At 39.6% G+C, this 13,816-nt stretch overlaps 1 protein-coding gene across 2 annotated transcripts in view; it reads right to left on the reverse strand.

The window, feature by feature from the left end:
* The window catches only part of erbb4b (erb-b2 receptor tyrosine kinase 4b), a 323,074-nt gene that overhangs the window by 110,129 nt on the left and 199,129 nt on the right, over positions 1-13,816 (reverse strand). For both annotated transcript variants that reach the window (XM_085766219.1, XM_085766220.1), the window contains exon 4: positions 2,650-2,781. In XM_085766219.1, coding sequence (XP_085622345.1) covers positions 2,650-2,781 — 132 coding nt within the window. The remainder of the gene's footprint in view (positions 1-2,649; positions 2,782-13,816) is intronic.

Here is a 13,816-nt window from a genome sequence, read left to right on the forward strand (position 1 = left end):
CTTTTTCCAGCCGGTCCCCCTTTGTTTCTCTGTTTCTCTAGTCTGTTCCCCTCAAACAAGCACTTTGACAGCAACTGAGAAAGAGAGGTTGACAGCCTTGACTGTATGAAAAGCAGCATACAAACAGGATAGTAAAACAAATGTCAGCCAGCCGTAAGTGGTTGTCTGACAGTGCGCAGAACCTCTGCTGCACTTAGACTTACATCTCTGTTCTCCTCTGAACTTGCTGCCCTGTGAAGTCAAAGCCAAAGAGTTTTCATTTAGTGTCCAAGGTCTTCACTATCTCAACTTATAAATTCTGAGACCTAGAATAAACCTGTCCCACCACTCTCCCTGCACCATAATCTTCAACAGCTTTCTTAAAACAGTCCCTGAAGGTTAAAATGTTAAAAATGCTGTCAAACCAGGGCTAGAGAGGGGCATAAAACAGAGAGAGAAGGAGGGCTCCTGACTAAAATGAACACGACATGCACCAAAATACACAACATTCATGCCACAAATAAGTCTTAAGCAATAACAATGTGAAGTTTCTGTCTCCACAAAGAATGAATTTAGGATTATGTTCTCAGCTGTGGATTACAGGTTTGGAGATCCTTGATCTTTTAGAGGAGTAAAGGACTTGAATCAGAGTCAGGGTCGATCCCGGGCTAACAGGGCTGCAGGAGGGAGGGGGATTGAGCAGAATATCAATGCCTTGAGCTGTTAATCTGCGTCTGAAGCCTTCAGTTAGTGCTGTGGGAGAAAATCCAAGGACAGACTGTCTTTTTTTATGTTACATAATGATTATTATTTGATTTCGTATTTGCAGACGAAAGAGACAAGACAGCTTAAAGAATCACAGATTTAAAAAAAAAAAAACATCAACAGATTTAAATGTCAAACAGCTTGAGCAAAAATAAATTAATAACGGAAGCAGAGTGTGTTAAGAGGTTAAGTAAATGAATGAACAGAATAAGGTCAGAAGAGGTGCCTTAATGCATCTTTACTTTACTGACAACCACCAGATACCCCCAATACCCCTCTAGATTAAGGTTGTAAATTTTTGCCATAACAAATCTCTTCATAACTCATACAGTAAGCATTAATTGATATGTCAATGTGGATTGGTTAAAGTGAATAACAGAATGAAGTCTAGATGAGATTTTGTGATAATGTTATGTTCTGCTGCTCATACAGGACTTATCGTGAAAGGAAACAGGGAACTCTCTTCAACAATTTCTCTTCATTCATGCTTTAAAAAGACTTGTACTGTAGATGTTAACAGAATGGCCACACATATACTTTTAGAACCTAATTTTGAGTCCTCTTGGAGTCCTTTAAATCTGGATTCCAAAACCGTCAACTTAAACGTTCCTATATTTTACGTTTTGATATCCATTCGTAATGGTAGCAGTAGTGACTAACCCTCAATATAGTTTTACATCTCCTCTTTCTCCTTGGAACTCTAGCAAGAACAGAGTGTTTTATGTCAACCTCTAAGCTTTTATTCTGATTGGCTGCCTGTTTTGTGAATAATACCTGGCCTAGCCATGTAGGTAATGAATTGCAGCTTGATAGAGCGAAACAGACAAGTCAAGACAGACAACAAGTCCAAATACTACTACACTGGCTCTTACGTGATATATTGGCATCTCTGAACATTTTTATGTCTTCTAGTGTTAATAAAATTGAAACCACTTAAATAATAAATAAATGAATTAAAAGTAAAAAAAAAAAAAAAAAGGTTGGATGGTGAGTTGGATGTTGGCCATGCTGGGCATTGACTGTGTGCAATTCTCGGTGGACTTAACTTTCTGATGCTTTCATAGTATTTATATATATATTTGAATTGCATGGCAACAAATTATTGTCACCGTTTTAGTTTGTCTTTTTTCCGTTCTCTATTTGTATGCTGTGTTGTTTTAAAATGTTTTGTGAAGCACTTTGTGACTTTGTGCTGCGAAAAGTGCTATATAAATAAAGAATTATTTAATATGGACTCAAATAGTAAATCATATTGTAAGCAGGGAATGCAAACCATTGTCAGCGCTTTGTAAGAAGCCTTGAAATGAATATAACAATAACATAAAGTAGACTTTCCCATGGCACATATTTAATATCAAAAAGAGAAATGGTTTACATACGGTGTGAAAACCTCAAGGTTACAGGTTTAATACGCTGATTGGTGAGATAACAGGAACAGTACTCAATTCCTTATTATCATTATATACTAGATAATATGTTATATAATAGACAGATTAATCTGTATGCAAAATACAAATATTGCAGAGTACTACTGTAGGGAGTGTGGTAAGAAAAAGTGAGATCACCAGACCTCTGTATCCTGCTCCTCATCTCTGCTTGAGACAAGCATCTCAAGGCTACATTAGCCACTGCTGCTTCATTGATTTTTAGACTTTTTATAACTGTCCTTCACGGGCCCAACAAAGTAAGTGCAGTGCTAAAATCAGCGCAGTACCCCTTCAACTCCCTTCTGCCTCAGTGCTGCTTATTGTCCAGCAGATTACACTTTGTTGATACTGTGCAGCTTCCAAGTTGAACTGTATGAAGTCTGGAGCAACAAAATGCTCTCAGTAAAACTGTAGAGGGAACAAAGGTTTAAGTGAGATCAAGTCATCTTGTCTTCCATAATTGGAGATGGTAACTTACATGTAACACTGCTGTTTGTGGGCACCACCACAGGATGGATGCGTGGGTTTTTGACAATGTCTTGCCAGTGGATTGTGTCCGCATGACACAGAAACTTGTTCTGGTCGACATAAACACCCCCACTCAGGATCTCTGTGGAGGGGAAAGAGAGAGAGAACACATTCAGTATACAGAGACACACGCCGGGCTTTCTGGGTACTTAACCATTTCTGCCTGGAGGATGCACGTAATTCAGCAATCATGCTACCAGCCTCCTAATGTGTTTTTAAATTGCCAGCTTTTTCCCCCATCTCATTTTATAATTAACAATTGACATGGCCAGACACTGCATTTTTAAATCAAAATCATTTCCGTACTTGAGGACTAGATTGGATAGGCACTTTAACCTTCTCTCTCCACCTGAGGACGGCTGGGCTTTTAGGTGAAACAGGTGATCTTGAGACTCACATATTCGATGATGGAGGTTTGTCGTGAGGCTGCCAAGACAAAGCCATGTCATATTGCAGTTATTACAACCTCTGATCTTTTTCCCATTTTGTTGTTTTCTCTTCCCATGCTGTGAGCAGACGGAATCAATTATGCCCCAATGCCATCACATCCATCTAGGATTTAAGCCCCATTCAGGGACAGCGGCCTGAACAAGTTTGTAATTTCATATTTCATCAAGGTTGTGGGATGTAAGTCAGGTATCTTGCCATAATAATATGTATTGCCTTGTCCAACTAATGATTGTCAGACATTGTCAGGGATTGATTCCTTTCGCCCCTCACACACACACACACAGCGTTTGTTGAATGATTGGATACGGAGGGCGATTCAGAATATTGTTGTGCAGGAGTTTAGAGAATGCCTAATCCTGACTTTTATCTGAGAGAAAGAGAAAGACGAATAAAGATGGGAGAAAGCCACAGAGAGACGAATGGCAGAAAAGAAAAAGGCAGAGCGAAGCCCAGTAGCAGATTTGCATTATTCACAGAGCTTGTGTATTCTCTATCTCCCTACAAACAGATTACTGACATAGGACTGAAAACGATGAGACACATAATCGTGCACGAGACGCCCTGCCAGCACCGTCCAGAAACAACCAAATACAATATCGTCCCACAAAGGCCCGATAAAATGATACTCCTTAGATAATAGGTGGTGGTGGAATTACCTCCACAAGCCCCCGTCCCCCAACCTCAGCACTCCCTTTCTAGCTCGATGCATGTGTGGTGGGAGTCAGGGAGAGAAATTAATCCTGCCTCTCACCACAGGAGGGATATCGCTCGGCTAGGAAGAGGACGCGTCTCAAATTCAAATTGTTTGCACAATGGGATGCTGCTGGCAAAGTAGGGCAATGGACAAACCAACAGACAAAGCAAAGCAGTTGTTATGATAAAAATGCCAGCAGGACATCTCAACCCTGGTTAAGCAAGATTCATGTACATCTTCCAGGCATTCACCTCCATCCTGGCTGGGTGCATTGGAAATAAAGCCAGAGTGTATTGAATTCAGGTGTAAACACATCCAAGACACATTTGGCTGCATTTAAAACTAGATTAAGTTTCATTCTCCACACGTGACAGAAACTGGGGAAGGGCTCCAGTGGGCTCTGAAAGTACTTGCTAATTTATATTTTTTTTATTCAAGTTTGAACGAATGAATTACCTCAGCTGTCTGACTCTGTCTAGCTTCAACACTTCACAGCAGTTTGAAAATGATGAATGAATGTGATCATTTGACCACAATATCTTGAAGTGACACTGAGTAGAAAATGCAGCCACAATCTCATTTCTGTTTAAGCAATTTGCTCTTTCATTTTTCATTGACTTTCTGAGTCAACAAAAACCACTAAACAATACATAAAGAAAGACCTTGAATTTGATCGTTGTGTAGCTTGCACACTCGGACCTGAGGGGAAGTTTTCTCTTCTGCACAATAAACACAGGCATGCTGCAGAAAGATAGATAGACCTTTAATCTAACTGTATTCCATCTTTCCCAAATGTGTTTCCGAGTGAGTGTGGAGAGACAACAACACTGTTCCTTCATATCTGAGAACATGGTCCATACTGTAATCATCAACAGGCCAGTCATGATGAATTTGCAGTATTCTTGTATTCCACTAATTCTAGCTGGACATGAACAACATTCAAACTCCCAAACCTACTGTATAAGCAGACTGTTCAACCTAGTCACAACTAGTGACTCAACACCATCCAGAAGGCTCCACCATTCTCACAATTCACCAAGTTTAAAACGCTGGATAACAGTTTAATTGGCTCTTTGCTGGTGCTTTTTCTCAGGAGTTCCAATGGCCTCTGTCACCAAGGTTTGAATTTAGAAACATTTATTACATAATTTCCGAAAAACAAAAAGCAAAAACTCAAGCAAGGCTTTGCTTTCATTACAGGTACAGTAAATGCTTGGCTTGCACATTCGCTGGGTGTGCACTTGGTGGCCAGGGGGAGATCAATGGTTAAGTCCTGATTGTTTAGTGGGTAGAGAAAATGTCTTAATTAGTTTTTTCAGGTAGATGCTGCTCATGTTTCGAAACTACTCCCTCCTCTCCCACCTTGTCCCAAGAGCAATTCAAAGTGTCTCTGAATGAGCGTATGGCTTCCAAAGGCACTGCAATCTTCAGTATCGGGGCCGCATGACCATTGGAGGAAAACAATATGAAATTCAGGGAGGCAGAACAAATGTATGCAGGCAATTATTTTGATGGTAAGTGCTTGTTGTGTGTGTGTTTTTTCTTTATTGCAGAGTGGGGATGAGTTTGATTAAGACTGGGAGGCAAATAGCAAACCAAAGATCAGAAAAAAAGCCATATTAATGAGTTTGTGAGAGGGAATTAGTGTAGACTGTTTAATGAAGAAATATGTAGGACAACAAAAGCACTATAATAAATGGCTGATTTGCTCCAGTGTTGGAGGATTGTGTTATTGAATATCCCCAGTACTGTTTATTCTTCTGTGCACTGAAGAAGATCCATGCACTGAGCTGCTGTCATCAATACATACCAGAAAAAAAAAGATTCACTCAATGTTAAACTTTACTCCCTATATTTTCAACCAGAGGCAAGCATATACACAAGAAGACAATAAAATGAGCCAGTATAAAACAGATTAAAAGTCAGCAAGAGATTCAGAGGACACTTAACAGTCAGGCAATTATAACAGATAGACAAGTATTCAATCAGAAAAAGAGAGAAGCTTCCTCTCTTCTCCCGCAGTGGGACCAGGGATTTTACCCTGGGTCTCCACTGAATTGTCTTATTGACTTTGAGAGCTTCAACTCAGTTTCGGCTCAGCGCTGATATCGGCTCAGTGGCACAGAGGAGAGAAACTCTGCGGGAAGATGAGGATCCATTCTGGGTCGACGAGGCTAAATGTTGGGGCACACTTCCTACCGTATATCCCAGCAGCAGTGAGGGGCTGAAGCTGTTGCTAGGCTACACACGGCAGACAGACCGGCAGAAATATTAAAGTATGAGATGAGCGCACATTTACTGTACACTAGACACGGAAGAAAACATCCTCACAAACACATTCACACACGTGCGCTTACACACAGTGTTGCCAGTAATGACTGACTACTATATGTGCTGAGTATCAATTAAATTACCAGTTTGCTTCATCAGTCGGCTTGTAACCAGAAGGTCACTAATTTAAGTCTCTACAAGAGCTGGGTAAATGTGGGTGGGGAATGTCAACACTGCTCTCTCATCCACGTGCAACTGCTATGAATCGCTCGAGAAAACAATTTATCAGTGAGCATTTTATTGGTGGAATGATCGAAAACAATACGGGAAAGTTCTCAGCTAAAGATAAGTGTATACAACTACAATGTGAATATAGTGTTCCTAGAAAACATAATGAAACTACGTCAACTTTCCTGAATGTGCATTTCGTGAAAATTCTTAAGCTAACAAGTACAAATCTTGTATTAGAAGAAAAAAGAGAAGCAAGCGAGACAGTCAGTAAGAAGTTCTACAAGGAAGCAAAAAAGGAAAGAAAAAGAAGAATATAAACATGGACTATTGAAAGAGTCACTCCAGGCTGCTGACTCAACTGGATCACTTCCTGTAATAGTGAAATACATGGAAATATGATTGGTCAAAACCTAGTATGAGGCTGCACCACCTGCGGCTAAATTCTGATTTTTCCGACCACAAAGTTGTCTGATAAAAATCAGCAAACACATAATTGAAAGACAAAGACTGAGCAGTGAGATCAGCTGTATGTAGTGTAAAATGTTCACCCAGTGGCAAATCTAGAAGAGACAGACATCTCTTTTAAGAAATTATTTTTTCATCCTTGTGAGAGTGAGAGATGAGAAACTCGGAGAAAAAAGAGAAAGAGGAAGACTTGCAGCTAAGTGCTGCAGGTTAGTAGACTAAAAATAGCTCTCTCTGCTCAGTGTGAATTATGTTTAGTTATTCATCTGCATCCCTTAATGATACATATAATGAAAGTATTTATTTGCAACAATGACAGTAAGACTTGTTTCCCTGCAGTTCCTGAGCAGGAACAGTAAGCAGTACAGCACTCCACTGAGCATTTATGCCAAAACCATCAATCAGTCAGACAGTCAGTCAAGGACATCCACAATTATAGGACTGGTCTTGCTGTTTTGGTCCAGCAAAAATTAGTGAGTGAATAATTGTACAAATTAAAGAATGTAAATGCCATTTGCAGAGATGATGAATAAATGACTTGCAGTGATAGATGATGAGATCTATTTTATCAGTCATCATCAATCAATGTATGTGTTCATGAAGACAGGAGTAGAATCTAAAAGTGTCAAAAAAGCATTGACAAAACTTGAATAGATGGTGGATTAATTAAAAGCACTTGATGAAGCAGACCCACTTCAGAGGTCACTAAATGCACCATCAGTATTGCAACAAAAAAAAGGCAGCACGTCATCAATTAACAACTAACAAGAAGATTTAAGAGAAACCATTTCCTGTCCGTTTTCAAATTCTTGCCACACAGCGCTGCGTCAATCACTTTGCTCTGAGTTCTGCAAACAGTTCTACAAATAGGTGATCTCCCCTGCCATCCATCATCTGCTGCTACTGCACACACCCATTCTCGCCCTCCAGTCCCCGTTGTTGCCAAGGGAATAGTTGTGGATGAAACTGTATCTGTGCTTGCATGTGTATCTGTCTAAACATCAATTTACATGAGTAAAAGCAATGAAAAGAGCAGGCATCACAGTGTCTGTGCATACACTTGTAGCCTTAGTGGGAGTAAAATCTTTCTCTCTCTGTTTGCATGTGTGTTTTGTTTTACATGCATTAAAACCGATGTTCATTTTTTCAGAAGAAATAACTTGTGAGCTTTCAAAAACGGTCAACGCTGCCACTACTCTTCTACTTTATGTCTAAAAAAATGCAAAAAGGAGAGGAGGTTGGCCATACAGTATAGTGCAGCGTAGTGTCTATCATTAGACACTTAATTGGCCACTGAACGCTCATTTCTTCACTTACACATTTACCTTGCATTGCAGGCTTTCTGTTAAAAACCTGAGCTGTCAGTCCCAATCCAGTTGTCAGACATGAGTAGGGTTATGCTTCCTTGGGAAGGCTCCCTCCATAGCTACAGAGCACATGATTGAACTGTTTTCACAGCTTCCTTCTGTGAAAGGTAATCAAAATATTATGGTTATTGTGGTTTTGTCTTCTGATGACAAGGAGCAACTGCTGTTTTTTTTTTTTTCGAAGATGTATATTAGAAACTAGTGCCTTGATATTACAAAACCTTTTACAGCTCGACCTGGATAAAACTAAATTATTACTTAGATATGCCCCACGGCTCAGAAAGAGAAGCTGGCAACAAGATTAAATTCTCTAGGACAGAGCTGTGGCCAACAAACAAGAAACCTTTGAGGTTCATGTAGGTCATGTTACCAAATCCATCCATTTCTCTTTTGGCACGACACAGAGTAACTAATGTTAATGTTCATGTCTAGATGCTCTCCTACCTGTTCTCCACTTTTCTAGAACATATCCATAACTGATGTCTTTCTCTGTCATATCGACCAACGGATTCTTTAACTAAAAGTTCTACAGTGTGAAATGCGTCGCAGCATGCATCACAAACTTCATCAGCTCCAATGTAAGGTCAGTGGATGGAGCACCCCCCACGGGAACGGCATGCAATTTTAACACTATTAACGCAGTCCCCAGGCAAAATGGTGGTACCCACTCAAATGTAATTGCACTTTTATGTGTTTAACTATTGACCTGAAAAGAACAACTGCATTAATTTAACTGCATAAAAGCGCTTCACGAGAAGTTCACCAGAGAGATGGCAGCGCTGGGATTTCACTGTCTCTAAACACACTGCAGTCAGGAGCAGCAGTGTGGGCAGTGTGTGTGTTTGTGTGTGTGTATAGTACTGTATGTGGGTGTGACAGTTGGCTTGGAAGAAGAAAGAGATGAACAGACAAAGCTTTATGGAAAGAGGGGCGTCATAAGACCATGACAAGTGGATGGCACCATGTTGACCCCTTAAATTGGAATGGAAGAAAAAAAGGGGCCATTAAAAATTGAGCAAAAGGCAAACACACAGCCATGGACAAGTGTGTTCTTTCTTGAGTACATTTGTATAATGTGTGTCTTTCTCCTTATACATATTCTGCTCTGCATGTACGTGAAGTGACCTTATATATTGGATGCACATTTAATTTTAACATGGTGACTGACATTCATGGCTGAGTGGCCAAGGCAGCCTATGGCGTCACATGTGATGTGATTTGTTGAGGTAATAAACAACCTCTTCCATTTCAATATATTATATATATATTTATATAGTATATATATATATATATATAGCAACAACAAACAGAAATGTAGGAGAGAAATTCCTATCTTGAAGCATTACAGAGAGAGAAATGCTCAACAATAGCCTGACATTGTATAACAAATTATGACCATTTTTCTTTTACTTGTTAAATGAGCTCCTTGATTTATTGTATAACTTAGACCAAAATCATTTATTTTATGCATTTATACAAATGTTTGTTTCATTTTTTTCACAACAGAAATGGATTGGACTGTAATGGTCCAATGAAATAATAGAAAACCATTTTATGCTAATATTCAGTCACTAAAACTGATAGATTTTGAAACTGAGTTTATGCTTATATCCTTTTTATCCTCTGTGTCAGTCTGAAGGAGAAATGTTGCTGAGCTTTTCTCTGGGGTATAGTCGATGGCATGAGGGCGTCGGCCATAGCCCCATCCCCCCAAACATGTGCCTCTCCTGCGCCATGATAATTGCATTCACAGGCTGCTGATTAAATTTGGCCCATCCCTCACGCAATTGTTTCCTATGAGTCTTTATGAAAAATGGCTGAGATTTAAGGATTATGGAATTATACCCGAGCAAGGCAAAGCATCTGCCTAAAGACGAGAAGAGAAAATCATGACACAATGGTTATGGGGGGGGGGGGGACTTGCATTCCTGCTTATTTTCAACTTAAACTGTGATAAAACCCTGGTAATCTGAGCTTTCTGGATAGGGCGGAGGAGGAGAAAACCATATTACAACACCTTGAGATAAGACAAATCTAAGCAAGAAAGAAAAACAAAACAAATAAAACAACAGAGAGAAGAAACACAAAAAGTAAGACAGAAAAGATTATCAAGGGAACAAAACAAGTGAGTGATTAAAAAAAAGAGCAAAAGGACCTTCAATTGCTGCTGCTGAGGGCCACTTAGCTTATCAAGCCTGATGTGTGATCAGCCTGCCAGCTGAATTAAAATGAGCCACACTCTCTGGAATGGGCAAAACAAAACAGGGTCTGAGAGAGGCAGAAAGAAAGAGAAGGAAAGATGGAGAGACTGAGGGGAGAGAGCGTATCTTACCACAAGCATACCAAGTATGTTGGTTTTAGCACAGAGGAAGCTGGCTTCACTCAGTGCATGGTTTGCTCAGGCAACAACACGTCATTGAGGCCTTGTTTTCCCATGCCTACTGGGAGACATTGAGTTACACATTACAGGCCATGACTCTCACTTTGTTCACACAGCAGTCGTATGTGTTTGTCAGCCAAGGTGGGTAAGTCGACCCAGAGGACTGTGAATTAGATTGGGAAGTGGACTACTGCCTCTTACACATGAAGTCCGTACAGAGAAGACGATGCCAGCTGCCATCAGCTTGTAACTCTCTCTAATTCACCATCTTCCTCTTCATCAGCACTTCATGACTCCAGTTAAAGCTCCACAATTTGTTAATTAGAGTAAGTCCTTTGCTTGGATTAATTAGGCATTTCAGAGAGTCTTTGGTGCTGATGTCATGAAAAGGGATGAGACTCTGAATTGTTATTAACACCTGTGTGAAACCAGCAGAGTTAAGACAAAGCTGTTTTGTATCTTACCTTTTTATCCCTAAAACACACAATAGACAACCACACACGCACACACTCTCTTCTGACTTGGGGGAGCTTTGTCTGACCAGGTGTGCAGGGGTGCCAAAGTAAGCAGCATCTACCCTGTGTACATCTTTTTCAAGCTACTTTTTGTTACACACCTGTAGCACCATGGTTGTAACACTTTTGTGTCTACAACTGAGGGCAACACTATGAATGGCTTCAAGAAGAGACTGTGTCAGTCAGATACTTCAACAACTACTCAGCCAGCAACCTTTTCACTGCGCCTTTGAACGCTGCCTTTTGGAGGAAACACTTTTACCTTTCATTGTGGTTGTACACCATGCAAACACAAACAGGACTTATAGGAAATCACCCCATTAAACTTACAGGCTCTTAGTTTGCAGATGTGTCAGGGTGTTTGGGTAGTAAAAAAAAAAAAAAAACTCCTGCAATGGCCTACAGGTTTTGCAACTTCACATTCTTTAGGATTTTGGTCTGTATAGAAGTTTGAAACAAAAGCACATCAGAACATCAAATCCTCATTTAAAGTTAATATTAAATATTATGCAATTCAACTTAATCTACATGAACATCAATGAGTTTATACTATACTTAGTGTATAAAGTATTTTATTTTATGTGTGTATATTTCTTGACCTGCAGACTCACTCGCAACTTTGTTGTTGAATTATTGCCATTAGTAGGCTACTGATGTTGTATTGTGTTTTTACATATTGTTTTGTTTGTTAAAAAAGGAAAACAATGAATTACATCAAAAGCACAAATCAGACTTTTTAACAGGCTTTTATTTTTTACTTTGTAGATTTTATTGTTCCATAAAAACTACAGTAACTGTAAACAGTGAGGTTAGACAATTCAGGCTTCTTTCCATCCTTTTATCCTCTTTTGAAGATCAGACATTATTTAATCCACATGTTATTTCAAAATTTGCTACAATTTATGATAGTGTAATGAACTATTACCTAATAAAACACCTGTATTGGGGATATATTTAGTTAAAACTGACCATGCTGTTGGACTGTATATTATGAAATGTCTCTTTGGTCAGAATTATAATAAAGTAATTAAATTGCTGTAAGGTGTGGACATTAGTTTGATAGTTTAGACCTAATAATTTGCCATCTGATGCTTGTCTTCTCCCTTATTACCCAGATACTGCAAATGGAGAAACAGCATTAAAAATAAACCTTTTGTCCAAAGACCACTTGAGCTCCCTTTTTTTGTTCTTCTTCACTATCCTCAAGGGAAGACATGTGGTTTGATTATAGCCATGCACTCTCCAGGAACTTCATTGTCCTGCGGAGCAAATGCTTTCCGACCACATGACCAAACCAACCTCAGAGTATGGACGAGAAAATGCCCACCCCCACTGCCTGGTTGTTGCAATAGCAGAATGCAATAAAAATCTGAATACACAATTATCAAAGTGGGACCACCTGCTAGGTGTGGTGGAAAAATCAGATCAAAAAATACCACTGGACTGGACTGCCAAATAAATGTACCACGGAGAGATGGCAGGGAAGTGAGGCAAGGCTTTTTTTCTAATTTCTATTTGGTGAAGTCATGTCTGATGTTGCGTATCCTAACACCCATCATATCTCTATGGAGACCTGAGATGAACAGAAAAGTCCTTTTCATGTTCCATTACCCACCACTGCCCTCTTCAATCGCTGCTCCACTTACCCAAGGCTTCGGCCTAAGAGGCAAAAAATAAGCATATTAATTATTAAGCTACCATGGGAGAACGGGGAGGAGTGGTAGGGTTGGAGGGTAATGTGTGTGTTTATGTGTGTATCGGCACTGAGGCAGGGTTATTAAATTGGTTTTGGGGGCACCATTTCTGTTGAAATCATTGAGAGTAGGCACTAATGCCATCTATTTCAATTGGATATCACAATTTAAAAAATTCCTGTATCTTCACAGTATGTAGGATATACTGGAAGACCTGGAGCTTTCACAGATGTTTTGTACTGTATGTTCTATGTTTGTTATTTTTTAAAGCAGCACCAGCATGCAACGTAAAACGGATACCAGAAGATTATTTCACTGACAACTGCACAAAATCCAACAAGAACAAAAAAAGAAAAGAAAAGAAAAAACACACAACAATGAATCAATGAAGACAAACTGCTTCAGAAGCTGTTTATATTAGTATTAAAACACCTTGTGTCTTCGCAGTGAAGACATGATTTTTAACACTGCGCGTCCACATGTGTCCATTTAGGCCTTGTAACTAAGTTGATAGAAAGTGACATTTTCCTCAGTGGCTTTTGAGACCCACCAAGCTGTCAGTCAGCTCCTATTTCATTTGCTTTCCCACTCATTTTGCTCCTCCTCTGAGATGAGCACTGAGCGCCTCTGACATCAAAGACCTGTCTGAAACACAGTCTGGCCTTCAGAATCAAAGTAAGAGCTGCATGTCAAGGCTGCACCGCCACGCACTGACATGGTAAAGCTGCAATGACAGCCAGCCCATGACAGAAACTGAACATGACAATCACAGTGTAAGTGTTTGTTTTGCATCTGCCATAAAAATCTACACTATGGTTTGGACTTTTCAGAAAGAGAAAAAATAATAAAGTCCAGCATGAACTGTACAAACATTAAAAAGATTCAGTCACAATAAATTAAAAAAGTGAAGACCTTTACCTCATTGTTTGTGTGCGTGTGTTTGTGTGCGTGTGTGTGTGTCTGTGTGACCACTTCAGGTTGTTGAGTAGTGTTACAAATCCGTGCTGACACAGAGAAGTAGCATTGTGCAAACTTGTTGCAAAGTATTAA

Source organism: Trachurus japonicus, chromosome 21 (genome assembly GCF_045865225.1).
Source record: "Trachurus japonicus isolate A0001 chromosome 21, Traja_1.0".
Lineage (NCBI taxonomy): Eukaryota > Metazoa > Chordata > Actinopteri > Carangiformes > Carangidae > Trachurus > Trachurus japonicus.